At 42.5% G+C, this 13,596-nt stretch overlaps 1 protein-coding gene across 2 annotated transcripts in view; it reads right to left on the bottom strand.

Annotated features, from left to right (window-relative positions):
- Positions 1–516: 516 nt before the first annotated feature.
- gria2b (glutamate receptor, ionotropic, AMPA 2b) overlaps positions 517–13,596 on the bottom strand; it is a gene marked incomplete at its 3' end in the record, with an annotated part of 57,556 nt that continues 44,476 nt past the window's right edge. Inside the window, exons 8-14 of one of the 2 annotated variants that reach the window (XM_080008659.1) lie at positions 13,039–13,146; positions 12,429–12,635; positions 10,525–10,892; positions 7,443–7,641; positions 6,423–6,670; positions 3,824–3,938; positions 517–762 (exon numbers count right to left, since the gene is read on the bottom strand). In XM_080008659.1, the coding sequence (XP_079864785.1) occupies positions 517–762; positions 3,824–3,938; positions 6,423–6,670; positions 7,443–7,641; positions 10,525–10,892; positions 12,429–12,635; positions 13,039–13,146 (1,491 nt within the window). Of the gene's footprint in view, positions 763–3,823; positions 3,939–4,974; positions 5,090–6,422; positions 6,671–7,442; positions 7,642–10,524; positions 10,893–12,428; positions 12,636–13,038; positions 13,147–13,596 lie in introns of both variants that reach the window. The other variant, XM_080008658.1, reaches the window with a different exon arrangement.

Here is a 13,596-nt window from a genome sequence, read left to right on the forward strand (position 1 = left end):
TAACCCTCCTGTTTTTAAAACAAAAAAACAATAATAACAATGTTTTAATTGTAGATGTATACGTTTTACTCCGTTTCCTAGTTGAACGGAACGAGAAAATAAAAAAAAGCCCCCGTGCATAACGGGGAGACTTTCTCGGTCGCACCCAGCGGTGTGCTACACCGACATTTTGGGAAAGGCCCGAGAATCGGGAAAGGCGTCATTCGACGGAGGAGTTGTGCACGAGGCGTCACGAGGCGGCACAGGACAGAGGGCGGTACAAGCGTGGCCTTCAACAGTCATACATGGAAAACCATGTCACACCCGAAAGGAAACTTAGGATGGAGGAACAGGGCTTTAAAAGTGTCAACAAAGAGGGGGGGGGGGTGTCTCTCTCTCAAATCATAACCAAACACTGCAAACGCTCCTTTGGCCAAACCTTTGTCATTCATTAGCATTCAGGGATGGAACGGATGGAGCCAAAAAAAGCGTGCATTTGAGGGGAGGAATTTATGAAAACCTCGTTTTTCCTACCCCCTAAATTTTTACACTTTCGATCCCATATACGTTGTAACCTTCCTTATAAGTTGCAAAATTCTGTGAATTCTGCGAGGAAGATGGGTTAATATTCTGTGCATTCTTTGCCACCTTCATTCGTTTTGCCTCGGCTCTGGACTTGTAACAGAACTCAATCAGAGCCACCAGCATGGCCAAGCCCAGACCTCCGACCAGAATGTAGAAGACCCCAGCCACGTTGCTCAGGCTGAGGGCGCTGGTCTTCTCCTGCGGGACGCACACGACACGGGCGTCAGGCGGGGAGGGGAAGCGGCTCGGAGGCACAACACACACACACGCACGCGCACACACACGCACACAAACACACAAACACACACACACACACACACACACACCCGAAAACACCCTCAAAACACCACAGAGTCATTCACACCGTCACGGCACGTAAACCACAGAGATGCACGGAACGGAAACGATGCGTTACGATGCGTTACGATGCGTGTCCGGTTTCTATCCAGCGGTTTGAGAACTGATGGGGGGGGGGGGGGGGGGGGGTAACAACGACAAGCGCTGGAGGCGAATCGCTAACGTGTTGCTGCTTAATTTGGAGAAGCGTGTTATATCCTGTTAGCGCCATCTGCTGACTGGGAGGGCTTCAGTGCAGAAGAAGGTGGCGGTGTGTGTGTTGGGTTTTCTGTGTATAGGTGTTTGTGTGTCTGTGTGTGTGTGTTTGTGTGTGTTTGTTGGTTTATGTGTGTGTGTGTGTGTGTGTGTGTGTTTGTTGGTTTATGTGTGTGTGTGTGTGTGTGTGTGTGTGTGTGTGTGTGTGTGTGTGTGCAGGTGTGTATATGTGGTTTCGTGTTGGTCTATGTGTGTGTAGGTGTGTGTGTGTGTGTGCATGTGTGCAGGTGTGTGTATGTGTTTGTGTGTTGGTCTATGTGTGTGTGTGCGTGTGCGTGTGTGCGTGTGCGTGTGTGTATGTGTGTGTGTGTGTATAGGTGTGTGTAGGTGTGTGTGTCGGTGTGTGTGTGTATGTTGGTTTATGTGTGTGTAGGTGTGTGTATGTTGGTTTATGTGTGTGTTGCGGTGTGTGTCTGTGTGCGTGTGTGTGCTGGTTCACGTGTGTGTAGGTGTGTGTGTGTGTGTAGGTGTGTGTGTGGGTGTGGGTGGGTGTGTGTTTGGGAGTGTGTGTGTGTAGGTGTGTTTGGGAGTGTGTGTGTGTGTGTGTGTAGTGTGTGTAGGTGTGTGTGTGGTGTGTGTGTGTGGTGTGTGTGGGTGTGTTTAGGTGTGTGTGGTGTGCGTGTGGTGTGTGTGTGGCTGTGTGTGTGTGGTGTGTGTGGGTGTGTTTAGGTGTGTGTGTGGTGTGCGTGTGGTGTGTGTGTGGCTGTGTGTGTGTGGTGTGTGGGTGTGTTTAGGTGTGTGTGTGGTGTGCGTGTGGTGTGTGTGTGGCTGTGTGTGTGTGGTGTGTGTGGGTGTGTTTAGGTGTGTGTGTGGTGTGCGTGTGGTGTGTGTGTGGCTGTGTGTGTGTGGTGTGTGTGGGTGTGTTTAGGTGTGTGTGTGGTGTGCGTGTGGTGTGTGTGTGGCTGTGTGTGTGTGGTGTGTCGTCAGTGGATTTGACGCGAGGCACATGGACCATTTAAAGGGATGACCGTGACGGAGCGAAAACACGTGAGCGAACATGCGAGAAAGGAAAGGCGACGACGGACACGGACACGGACATGGACACGGACACGGACACGGACACGGACAGGAAGGAGGAACACTGAGGACGGTTCGAGGAAAACGCCGGGATCTTTTTTAAAACACCTAAACCTCATTTTAGGATCACTGGGAGTCGGCCGCGAGCGACTGGGATCAGAGTCTGTTCAACTGGTTCTGAGGGAGCAGCTTCAGCCCAACGGGGTAATGGTGACCACGCTCGTCGGCTGAGTTTGAAAACCCAATACCGGATCGATTTGAAAGGTTCTGACACCGATCACTCCGATTGATTGCCAATGATCGGAAAACAAGGTTTAGGTTAAAGTAAAAACACAGAATTTTCCTTTAACCAATCAGGGGACAACACAGAAAAGTGGTCCTATCCACATTAAAACAAGACAAACACATATATACTGCATATATACTGTATATATATATATAAATATATATGTATATATATATCCATTCAAGTGAAATGAATACATACTATCTATACTAATATCTATTATCAATTCCGATCAAAAATGGATCTAGAGCTAAAGAGACGTGACGACAGACAAACACAGTGATATTTTTTTTCGTGGGTCAGTTTCTGGGCGGACTAAGAGACGAGTCCAGAGGTGGAAAATCCGGGTTCAGGAAAGTAAAAAACTCCGATCCGGGATTTTGAATCAAACGTGGTAGTGAAACCGGCTCATCAGAGCAAAATAATTAATAGAAAACACACCGCGGAAAACCAGACTTTTTTTACTCCCTGGACCTGGAATCACCATCTGGACGAGCCAAAAATGAGTATCAATTATCAAGAAAAAGAGGCAATTAAAGAGATTCCAAGGGTGATTAAGTAAAGATTTAATTGATTTTAATTGAGATTTAAACGCCGCTGACTCATGCCGTGAAGTCAAGAAGGTGTTTTGTGATCTCCTGGTGCTACGTGTCAGGTGGCGGTGGTGGTGGCTATGGTGGTGGTGTTGGGTCATAAACGTTTCCTGTGAAATCAGTGTGAGCTCCGGGGCAAAGGGACTAACGCGTCACACAGACACGACAAAACACACGGGGACTCACACATGGACCTCCACACTGAGGGACGGGGGTAACGGTGGGGGTTGGGGGGTGGGGTGGGAGGGGGGGGGGGGGGGTCAACACGGTTGGACACCCTTTAAAGACGGTCCAGAGAATAAAAAGCCAATCGCTGTCGGATTTGGAAACAGCCTCTCCTTCGGCTCGCTGACTAGCGTGGCCCAAATGTTCTGACACGTCAAAGCTTTTTTTTTCTTCTTTTTTGTAAGAAAAAAAAAAGCTTTTTTTTTCTTTTCATTTTTCGCAATTTGGAAATTGGGGGTGCTGAAAAAAAACTGGACTTTACGGGTACATTTTTAAATCAAGTGCACATTTTATGGGTGGCATTGCATGCATTACTGTAGTCATAATAATAATGATAGTAATAATAATAATAATAATAATACACATGGTATTAATCATTAGTAGGTCTGCAGGCATTAGTAAAATACAGTTTTTAAGCAACTCATGCTTTGTTTGTGCATTTGCTTGAAATGACTTATCATTAGGCTACATGGGGTCATTCCCACCGGGTATTATGAGTGTGCTTGGGTCACCTGCAGCGACTGACCTTACTTCCAGAGTCCTTGGCTCCACATTCACCCTTATCGTACCACCATTTGTTTTTCAGCTTGTCTAAGACTCCTTGTTCACTGAGTTTCAATACTGCAAGGTTTACTGGCGTTCTTCACGTGGGGAATAACATAAATAACATTATCAATGTTATTTTATGTTATTAATTACATTAACACTGATTCAGACTTTATAGTTTTTTCTCTCTTTGATACTCTTTTCTTGAATGTATATACTTTTTACTCCTTGTTTCTGCTGTCATGGCGATGGACGTTGATGCGCCATTTGGCCTAAGCAAAAGCGAGTTTTGCAGAGCCAAATGTGCATCAACGTATCGCCCAAAGTAAGCAGCAAGGGCAGCAGAGGCCCCCTCTGGGAAAACACGGAGGGCTGATGGGAAGACTACTGCCTGGTGTGTTTATCTTAAAGTCCAAGGGAAAATCAAAATGCACTTTTGCTGCCGAATCGACACACGTTTGCCTCAAATATCTCAGCTCTAGTGGTCAAAATCTGCGTTTCCAAGAATAAGACATCCCTGTTGATTTTATATTTCTGCAGCAATAGCGCCACCCATTTTGATTTTTTTCCAGTAGCCCTATATTTGGGATTTTGGCACCGACTGACACTATGGGTACTAATGACTTTATTGATCCAATATTAAACATTGAGATTATTCTATTTTCCTCCAGATGTTGAAAGGCGTACTGGCTGTTGAGAATTCACCATCTAAGTCCTGGATATCTCGTCCTGACGGATCCTAAAAACTGGTATCCATCGGCTTGTACTGGGGAATTTGCATCACACCGGGGAGTGTGTCGTAGTTGACGTTGCGTCTCCATAGCAACGGCTGTTCCGTCCATCACTCAAAGTGAGTGACGGCCAATGGATGGGAAAGCCTAGATGCCATTCACAAACATCGCAATGACTTAAATCCATACTCCATACCATTTCCATTGAAAGTGATGGCTACGTGATGACCACTTCCACTTGGACTTTAAGATCCGTTTTGGGCTCTATGTGTGCGTTGGGTTAGCAGATTTCGCGTCAGCGGGTGTGGCCTCGGCCCCTTAGTTTTGGACCTGCACCTTCTTGCTGCTTACTGGAGAGAGTTGAATTGAGTTACCCATCACAGTGCTTACTGCTGCTGACCTTGGAATCACCTCCCCCGCTGCCGCACTCTCCTTTGTCGTACCACCATTTGTTTTTCAATTTGTCCAACAGGCCTTGCTCATTCAGTTTTAGTACTGCGAGGTTAACCGCATTTCTTGAAACAATAAAACATACTTGTAAGACAGGGTGAGCCACTTAGCAGTTGTCCGTCTATACTTAGAAATTCATTTCTTAGAGAAAAAATATATGTATACAAAAATAATATTTTTCCTTCTCATTGGTATTTGGACAGTTATATCACAAAATAGCGATGTGGTAAAATATGGGGCAGATGATGGTGACAGGTCAATGGTTTGGGAAGGTGGCAGATCTTAGCTGGACGACACCAGAGGGGTGTGAGCGCCGGCATTAGGGGACTCTAGAAGTCGCTTCAGCAACGTACTCACATCCACAACAAATACAGAATAAAACAGTATCTGGAAAGTGACTCCACTAAGAAGAGAGACAGCAAAACAGCAGTCATGGGAAACAGCATGGTTAGACCTCAGTCAAATACAGTGATAAAACACATGCACATTTTCAAAGAAACCCATTCGCGCCAGCCAGTCGTTCCTTAAAATAATCTAAATCTCCAGAGTGAGTGGTTTTTAGATCAATGAGGGCAGAATAAAATTTCATTTAAAGACTAGTCAATGCAAAACTAATGGGTTAATAACTTAGCATGTCATATGGAAACCCAAGCAGTGCAGCAGTTAATAAGGGGAATACATTTTGGTTTCTTTGAAATCGTCAAATTTCTTTCCACAAAGGAAATTCTGTGTCGTAGATTATTAAATAAAGCGAGTGCACTGCAAGGGTTAAAGGTACAACACGACAGGCAGGCAAACTTTAAATTCAACTTGTACATTGGTGCACATTTCTATACAAGTCTAATCTTCCAGCCAATCAATCAATCAGTCAGTAAATCACATCAGACAGAGAGCAGAACAGACTTGTCAAATGTTAAAGCACATTGGAGACAGTGGAAGGCGCTACGCTAAGACAGACATGGACAGAGAGAGACACTAAGAGAGAAGTTGGCACTAGAAAAAGTTCAAGTTCAATAAAGAATAATTTTGCATAATCCAAATAATATGCAGTTTTGGTTAATAATGGAATATGTCAATATATACAAGGTCATTTAAATAATAGTTTCAGTAAGAGCAGGATCTACTGCTGCAGAATCAATGAATCCGTTAATCAATGACTGGATTTTGCATCATGTGTCAACTATTGTTATCAATGCTATATATGTGTTTTCTTTTTGCAATTTATCGACTTACAATAAATTGCAACAGCATTTTAACTTTAACCTTTAAGGCACTGGTTGGGTTTTGGGGGGCGTTACCTCGTCTCCGTGTACAAACCAGTGCACATGAGCAAAGCTACATCAGGGTAGGTGGGATACTATAACAACATGGGACACATTGTTATACTATTCCACCCACCTTAATGAGGATCCTTTGGGCGTGGCGATGCCGTAGCCCTTGGAGTCCAGGTTCCCTCCCACCTTCATGGTGTCGCACGGCTTGCGCTGCTCGATGTACTCGTTCATGGTGGACTCCAGCAGGTAGGCGTACTTGCCCTTGGACTTGCGCACCCTCAGCACGCCCTCGGCCGTGGTTTTCACGAACACCGAGGGCTCGGCGCTGCGCATGTATGTCCACATTTTGTCAAACAGGGCAATTTTTGAGCGCTGTGTGGGAAAAGAGAGGAGGGGGAAAGAGAGACGTAGGTTTATAGAAGAGAGAGTTTTCGTTAAAAACCTTCACAGAATTTATAGATTTATCATTTCCTGATATTTTCAACCCGAACCCTAACCCTATTCCTATCCTCATCCCTAATAAACTCAGATGAACCCACAAGAGTAAGTAAGTTACCTTACCCTATTTCACCTTACCCCAACGACAGTACTCACGTTACCCTAATTTACCTTATACGAACATACCATACCCCAACTTACCTTATCCAAGCCTTTATATCGGAATAACCCACAAGAGATCAACAAAGGGCTGAATTACCTTACCCAAACTTACCTTACCTTTACTTAGCCTAAACTACCCAACCTTACCCTACTTACTCAATTGACCTCACCCCAATTTAACTAACCTTACACTAACTAACCTTACCTGACCCTACCTTACCCTGACTTACCTTCCCCAAACTTACCTTACGTAACCCTAACTTAACTTGACTTACTCTAGCCTAAATTACCTTACCTTCATGAACCCTATCACACTTCACCCGACTTGTCTGTTACCATATCTTATAAAACTAACCTTAGCTGAGCTTAGCTTTCCTTACCTCCCCTCACCGTGACCAACCCTAAATAACCATAGCTATCCTTCCCTTCCCGTAGCTGCCCTAACTTTTCTGCGAGTTCCTAGTCACGTTGACCTTGCTTCTTTAATAATTTACCCTGCCATTTAAAATCATTATCAACAAATTGCAGAGCCAAGCTAACTCACCCTGAAGAACTCCTTAGTGGACCCGGAGTCCAGCGTCCCATAAGCTATCTCTGTTTGCTTGGCAAGGTCTTCTGCACTCTCGATGGGAGACACCATCCTCTCCACCGTCAGGAAGGCAGCCAGATTGGCCGTGTAGGACGAGATGATGATCAATGTGAAGAACCACCAGACTCCACCAACGATCCGACCAGAGAGAGACCTGAAGGACGGAAACAAGACCAAGGATGTCACATGAGAATTGGGACAAGACAGAAAAAGAAAATAAGTAAAATATCAAATGTATATTTCCTAACAATCCTCACAATTCCAATCAGGTTCACGCGCTTCGGGCTTGACCGCTAAAAATGAACCAAACCATAAAGACTCAAATGGATATGTACACTGCTACAACCAATGATTAGAGCTTGTATTGGGATATTCATCCACAAACCAAAAAGACAGAGCTATATGTAAAGTGTTGTATCCCTCTACGCTTGGTGATCAAGGACAAGCTACAACAAACCTGGTTGCTCATTAGCTCACATAGAGGTAAAGGAAGCAGACTTCACAAACAGACCTAAGTGTTCACATGGTAACGCCACGCAGTTGGTGGAAAACCAGATATTCATTGTGTGTCAATGGGACCACAACAGAAAACCGAGTGTTGAAAACCACCAAAACTTCAGTTAAGGAAGAAACATGGACTTCTAGAAGCTATTCATTTTACCCAAAAGGCAGCCATTTCTGTATAATACACCGCTAGAAGAGTCTAGAGACTGAACCGAAAGCAATGACGCGTCCAGAAGCTTTATAGCCGAAGTTAATGTCCCTACAAGTGATTTGTTCCCCCTAACATATTAGTAGAACAGCTGACGCGGCTGCCGTCTGGACCGAGCAGCTCGTGGTAGCTGCTCACCCAATAACCATGGCAACGTTTACATGATGTTTACCGTCTTGTCCACACAGCCTTGTTTTTAACCATCAAAGTGTGAAGGCAGCGTCAACCCCCAGACTCACTACATGCAGCTGGAGCTGGGAGAGTTCTCATTTTATGCTTTAAAACTTTTCTGCTAAGATATGAAAGAGTATTTCCCTTTAAAGGCTCCGAGCCGTAGCTGCCTGTTCAGGAGAACAAAAGATGCGGAAATGAAGAGATAAAATCTGAAACAAAGAGGAACATCTAAGGACAAAGTCGGCCCCTCCGAGGAGCCTAAGATCCACGGAACGTCTTCTAATGAGTCGTCCTCACATCGTTACGGTGTAGGAGGGAATTCAGGACTCAGATGGATCGACAAAATGTTCCTAAAACCGCGTTTTGAACACAGCTCCTCACAACACACGACAAAACATGATGTATTTTATGAACCTCTGTATAAGTGAGTGTGTGTGCACGTAGGTGATTCATCTCTCAGGAATCCATGACTGACCCTCTAATGAGGCGTTGGAGGTTTACTTTGCATAAGTGACTGTTCTCACACATCGTTTAATCCTTATATGCCAAATGATAATATGACAGTGAATTAATTAAGAGGTGACACTGATTTAATTGCAAATTTTCTTACGTAAGGATATTTGCAGCTATTAACAAAGAACAAACAATTTGGAAAAAGGTCGAGAGAGGATTTAACAGCAAGAACTCTAATAAATACATGATTAAACGAGGTGTTTGTCTAATGGTTGATGTGCAGCCTGCTTTTCATTCAAAGAGGAATCCAAACGTGGAATCAGGAAGGTGGCACATTTTATCACCAGAAAATCAAAAGCAATAACCCTAATTCAACTTTAGCCCTCCAAGATATGGACGTTGTACACACAAGGACACTTCAGGGCAAATCAAGTTTCCGACTGTTCAGGCTTTATTCATTTCCTTATGTTTCTATTTAGAATGATGTTGATCTTTTCATCTTTGGATATCATAGTTGGCCATGACGAACAAGTTGACAAACATGCCTTGCGATTAAGATGAGACAATATAAGCTCAAATTAGATAAGATATGGTAAACCAAGGCAATATACAGTAAGTTAAGGGGTCAGGTAAGGTAATGTAAGATATGGTAAATTTAGTTAAGGTAAGATGCAAAATGTAAAGTAAGATAAGATAAGTTTAAGTAGATAAGAAAATACAAGATAACATTATTAAAGCATGGGCGGAATTCAGGAAAGTAAGGGGCAAGGTAAGGTAAAGTAAGGCAGTGGGCAAGACAAGGTAATGAGTAAGTTAAGGTAGGGTAATTGGCCAAGTTGGGTAAGGTAAAGTAACGCAATGTAAGGAGTAGTGGTGTGTAAGCTAAGGTGAGTAAGGTAAAGGGAGGTAAAGTAAAGAAAGGTGGTGGTAAAGTAAGGGGTAAGGTAATGTAATGGGTAAGGCCAGGAAACTGGTAATCAAAGGCAAGATAAGGTAATGATGAAAGTAAGGTAAAGTAACGGAATGGGTTAGGGTTACTTATCGAGAAATGTAAGGGAAAGTAAGGCAATGGTAAGGTCAGCTGTAAGGCAATGGGTGAGGCAAAGTAAGGTGTTGGGTAAGGCAAGGTAATGCATAAGCTAAGGTAAGGTTATGGGGAACGTGTGAGGTTAAGTAAGGAAATGGGTTAGGAAATGAGTAAGGTGAGGGGTAGGGTTATAGCCAGGTTAAGGTAAGGTGGGTTAGGGTTAGGTTGGGTTGGGTAGGGTCAGGTAATGAGCACAGTAAGGTGAAGTAAGGGTTAGCGTGAGGTAATGAGTAAGGTGAGGTGTAGTAAGGTGGTGGGTTCGGGCGGTGATGAGCAAGGTGAGGTGAGGTGAAACTAAAATGTTATTGGCTCGTAGCAGCATTGACAAAGATACCGAAAGATGAAAAGAAGTCTGCTCACAAAGTATGAAACCGTTGTAATATCTGTGGAGTTAGGGTTCTGTTAGCATCACACCTCCCTGATGCCTCAGCGTTGGCAGCTTTGTTGTCTGTTAACGCCGATGAAGGACGGATCCCTTCTACCGCGACGAAGCATTTATCAAGAAGCCTTCCACCTCCGCCGTCGTATTCGAGTTAGAAGACAAAGTTATCTTAAGTGAATCTGTTTTTTCCTCACGTCCGCTTTGTCCGGCCCGTTCGGGCCGCCCTCACCTGGGCGAGATGTCGCAGCCCTGCCTCATGAAGGCCCCCAGCGAGAACCACAGGCTGTTGAAGATCCCAAACTCGTTGGTGGACTCGTTGGTCTGGATCTGGCCGTCCTCATACTCCTCGGTGTGCCACTCGTAGGGGCTGAAGCGGCTGACCAGGAAGAGCACCACGCTGACGCCGATGTAGGCGAACACGATGCACATCCAGATCTCGTAGGCCAGCGGGTCCAGGAAGGAAAAGACGCCGGGCTTGGACTTCTGCGGCTTCTTGATCATGATAGAGATGCCCAGCGACATGAAGGGCTTGGAGAAGTCGATCACCTCCTCGCGCACCAGGGTGATGGTCAGCGGCGCCACGGCGATGTCCGCTTTCTGCCCGAAACAGCGCAGGAACGGGGCAGGGATTTATCGACGGAACAATACGTCAGCAAAACACAAATACAGATGAAACATATGGATAACAAATTGAAAACAACGTAAAACAAACAAAGCCAAAAACTGTCAACAAAAAAAAAAATCCCTACTTTGATACGATTCCATTTTATTGTTTCAATTCCTGAATCGATTTAGGAAATTGCAATATGGATAAATGGTTTTTGGAAGAAATGTCAACATTTTCAATGATGTTATTTCTGTATTTGTTCCCTCAAATATTTTTGGAACGCACGTCAGACGGTAAAGTGAAAAGTTGGTAGAAATTCTTCTCATCGTGTATAAAATGTTAATATATCCATGTAGAATCTGTCAAGAGCTGTTTTAATATCCAGCCCTGCAGTCTATAAAAAGAGCTTTTTAAAATGTAAAAGTGACTCAGTTCAGTTGCAATATTTATATATAACCCTCAGAACAATATCTCACTACAATAAATTATCACAATACAAAATAAATGTTTAAAAAAGACAAAAATATGATATATATATAGATAATCAAAATCAATGAAATAAAATGCAGTTATGACGGTTTAACAACACTGCAACACTGTTTGGGGACGGGTCCGCAGACTGGCTTTTAGGACAGTTTTGCAGTATTTCACTATTTCATCGTTCATATTTCAGTATTTCGGGAGCTGTGATAAGAGGCTCAAAGTGCAGCTGCTGAAGTGTGAACGGATGTAATTGAAAAGGCGTTGGGTGGAAAGTGTTGACTGGTCAAGATGGAACCGTCTGAAATGCCAATTTCATACAAATTACACACAAAGTCACTTCAAAGAAAGTACATTTTTATGGTTTTCCCAAGAATATTATATCGCCCTAAATGTCACGATGTCACCGTCCGGAGGGTTTATCTGCAGTTGTTTGTCAATAGGAAAACAGTCTCAAAATGTCATTAATTAAATTACAATTACATTGCAATTCCAATTTTTCGGGTGTTGTTCCTTTTTGAGAAGAGCTTTTCTCAAAGTTGATGATGCAGTTTGCTAACCCTTATGTGTTTTGTTGAAGTAAAATTGCGAAAATTGGAAAAGATTGCATGTCAAAGGAAATAAAAGTGATTTTGGAATTTTTTTGGTCCCAATGAAGAAAGACGTGTCATCGCAGAGACAAATGGAAATATCTTCATACTTTGCTTTTGAACATAAAGAACAATCTTGGTTCAAAGTTACCCAAATAGTAAATACTGTGGTTTTGAAAATGATCCTTAAAATAATTTCCGACTCAAGGCGTGGCGCCAGGCTCTTCCTCCTCAGGTGACAAGTTTTTAAGTTTGATTTAGGAAAAGTCACAGAAAATGTTACTATTTCAAAACTGCAAACTCTCTGAGATGGGTTGAATTTGCATTCATTATTCATCAGGCCACATCGCGATTTCCTGGAGGGACTGATCAAAACTGTGACATTCCCAGCATCCAGCGTTGATTGTTGCTGGATGCCTTAAAACCTTCAATTGCTTGTGTATTTTTTCGACTCACCCCGTACACCAGCTCTCCCACCATTCCGTTCCAGATTTTGGTCTCCGCGTCCCGGGCTCCGTACTTCCCGTCGCCCACGATCTTCAGCTGGTACTTGAAGCCGCAGTGCTTGGCGATCTCGGCCGCCAGGTCCACGCAGTATCCCTCGTAGCGGTCGTTGTCCACGAAGAGGTCGGCGTTCTTCTTCAGCATCACGTACGGGGCTTCCTGAAGAAAAGAAAAGACAAAGTCAGAACATTCAAAACAAACTATAATTCTGTATGACGGTGAAAATATTTTATTTAATATTTTTTCACTGCAAATCAACTTTCAAATGACCAAAAGAGGACACAAAATAATAAAAAATATATAAATATATACAAATAAAACAAATAATAATAATAGGTTCCATTTTGCTTTCAGAAAACAGAAATGTAATTCTCTATTAGTGATTATTTACTTTTTTTTAAATCATTTTTTTACAGTGAAAAAAAAAAGAAAAAATATCAAATGAAAAATGAGATCACTTTGCATTATATTTATATTTTTTACAAATAAAGTCCTTCGGCTCTAGAGCATTTAAGTCTCAATAACATCAGATATGAGTTACGTATCAAGGAGATATTCTTACCAGGATGGTGGTGACAATCACTGTTTTGTTTTCCATCCCCGTGGATTCATTTGCAATACCATCTGATTTGGTGACTGCCATTTTGTCCATTTCATTCCAATATCCAATCTGGAGGAGGAAAAAATATATATAAATAAAAAAAAAAAATATATATATTTCATTATGTTTATTATTATAATTATTATAATTATTATTATTATTATTATTATTATTATTATTATTATTATCATTATTATTTATGTATTAATTATTATTATTATCACTATTATTGAATACTACTACTTCTACTCATAATAATAATAATAATAATAATAATAATAGTTATTATTATTATTATTATTATAGTATAAGAGTAGCATTCATGTAATAAAAAAAAATTGAGATAACACGCTCCAAATTGCCACAAACATTACCACAAATGACTCATGAATACTGACTGGATCAATCTGACGCAAAATGTCACTTAATCTTCCCAATAATTCGGAATTAGGAAGAATTGTTGTCCATTATTTTGACATTTACTGGCGTCAATACAGGTGATTTGGTCTGTCAAGCGGC

The sequence above is a fragment of the Zeus faber genome, assembly GCF_960531495.2.
Source record: "Zeus faber genome assembly, chromosome: 10".
Lineage (NCBI taxonomy): Eukaryota > Metazoa > Chordata > Actinopteri > Zeiformes > Zeidae > Zeus > Zeus faber.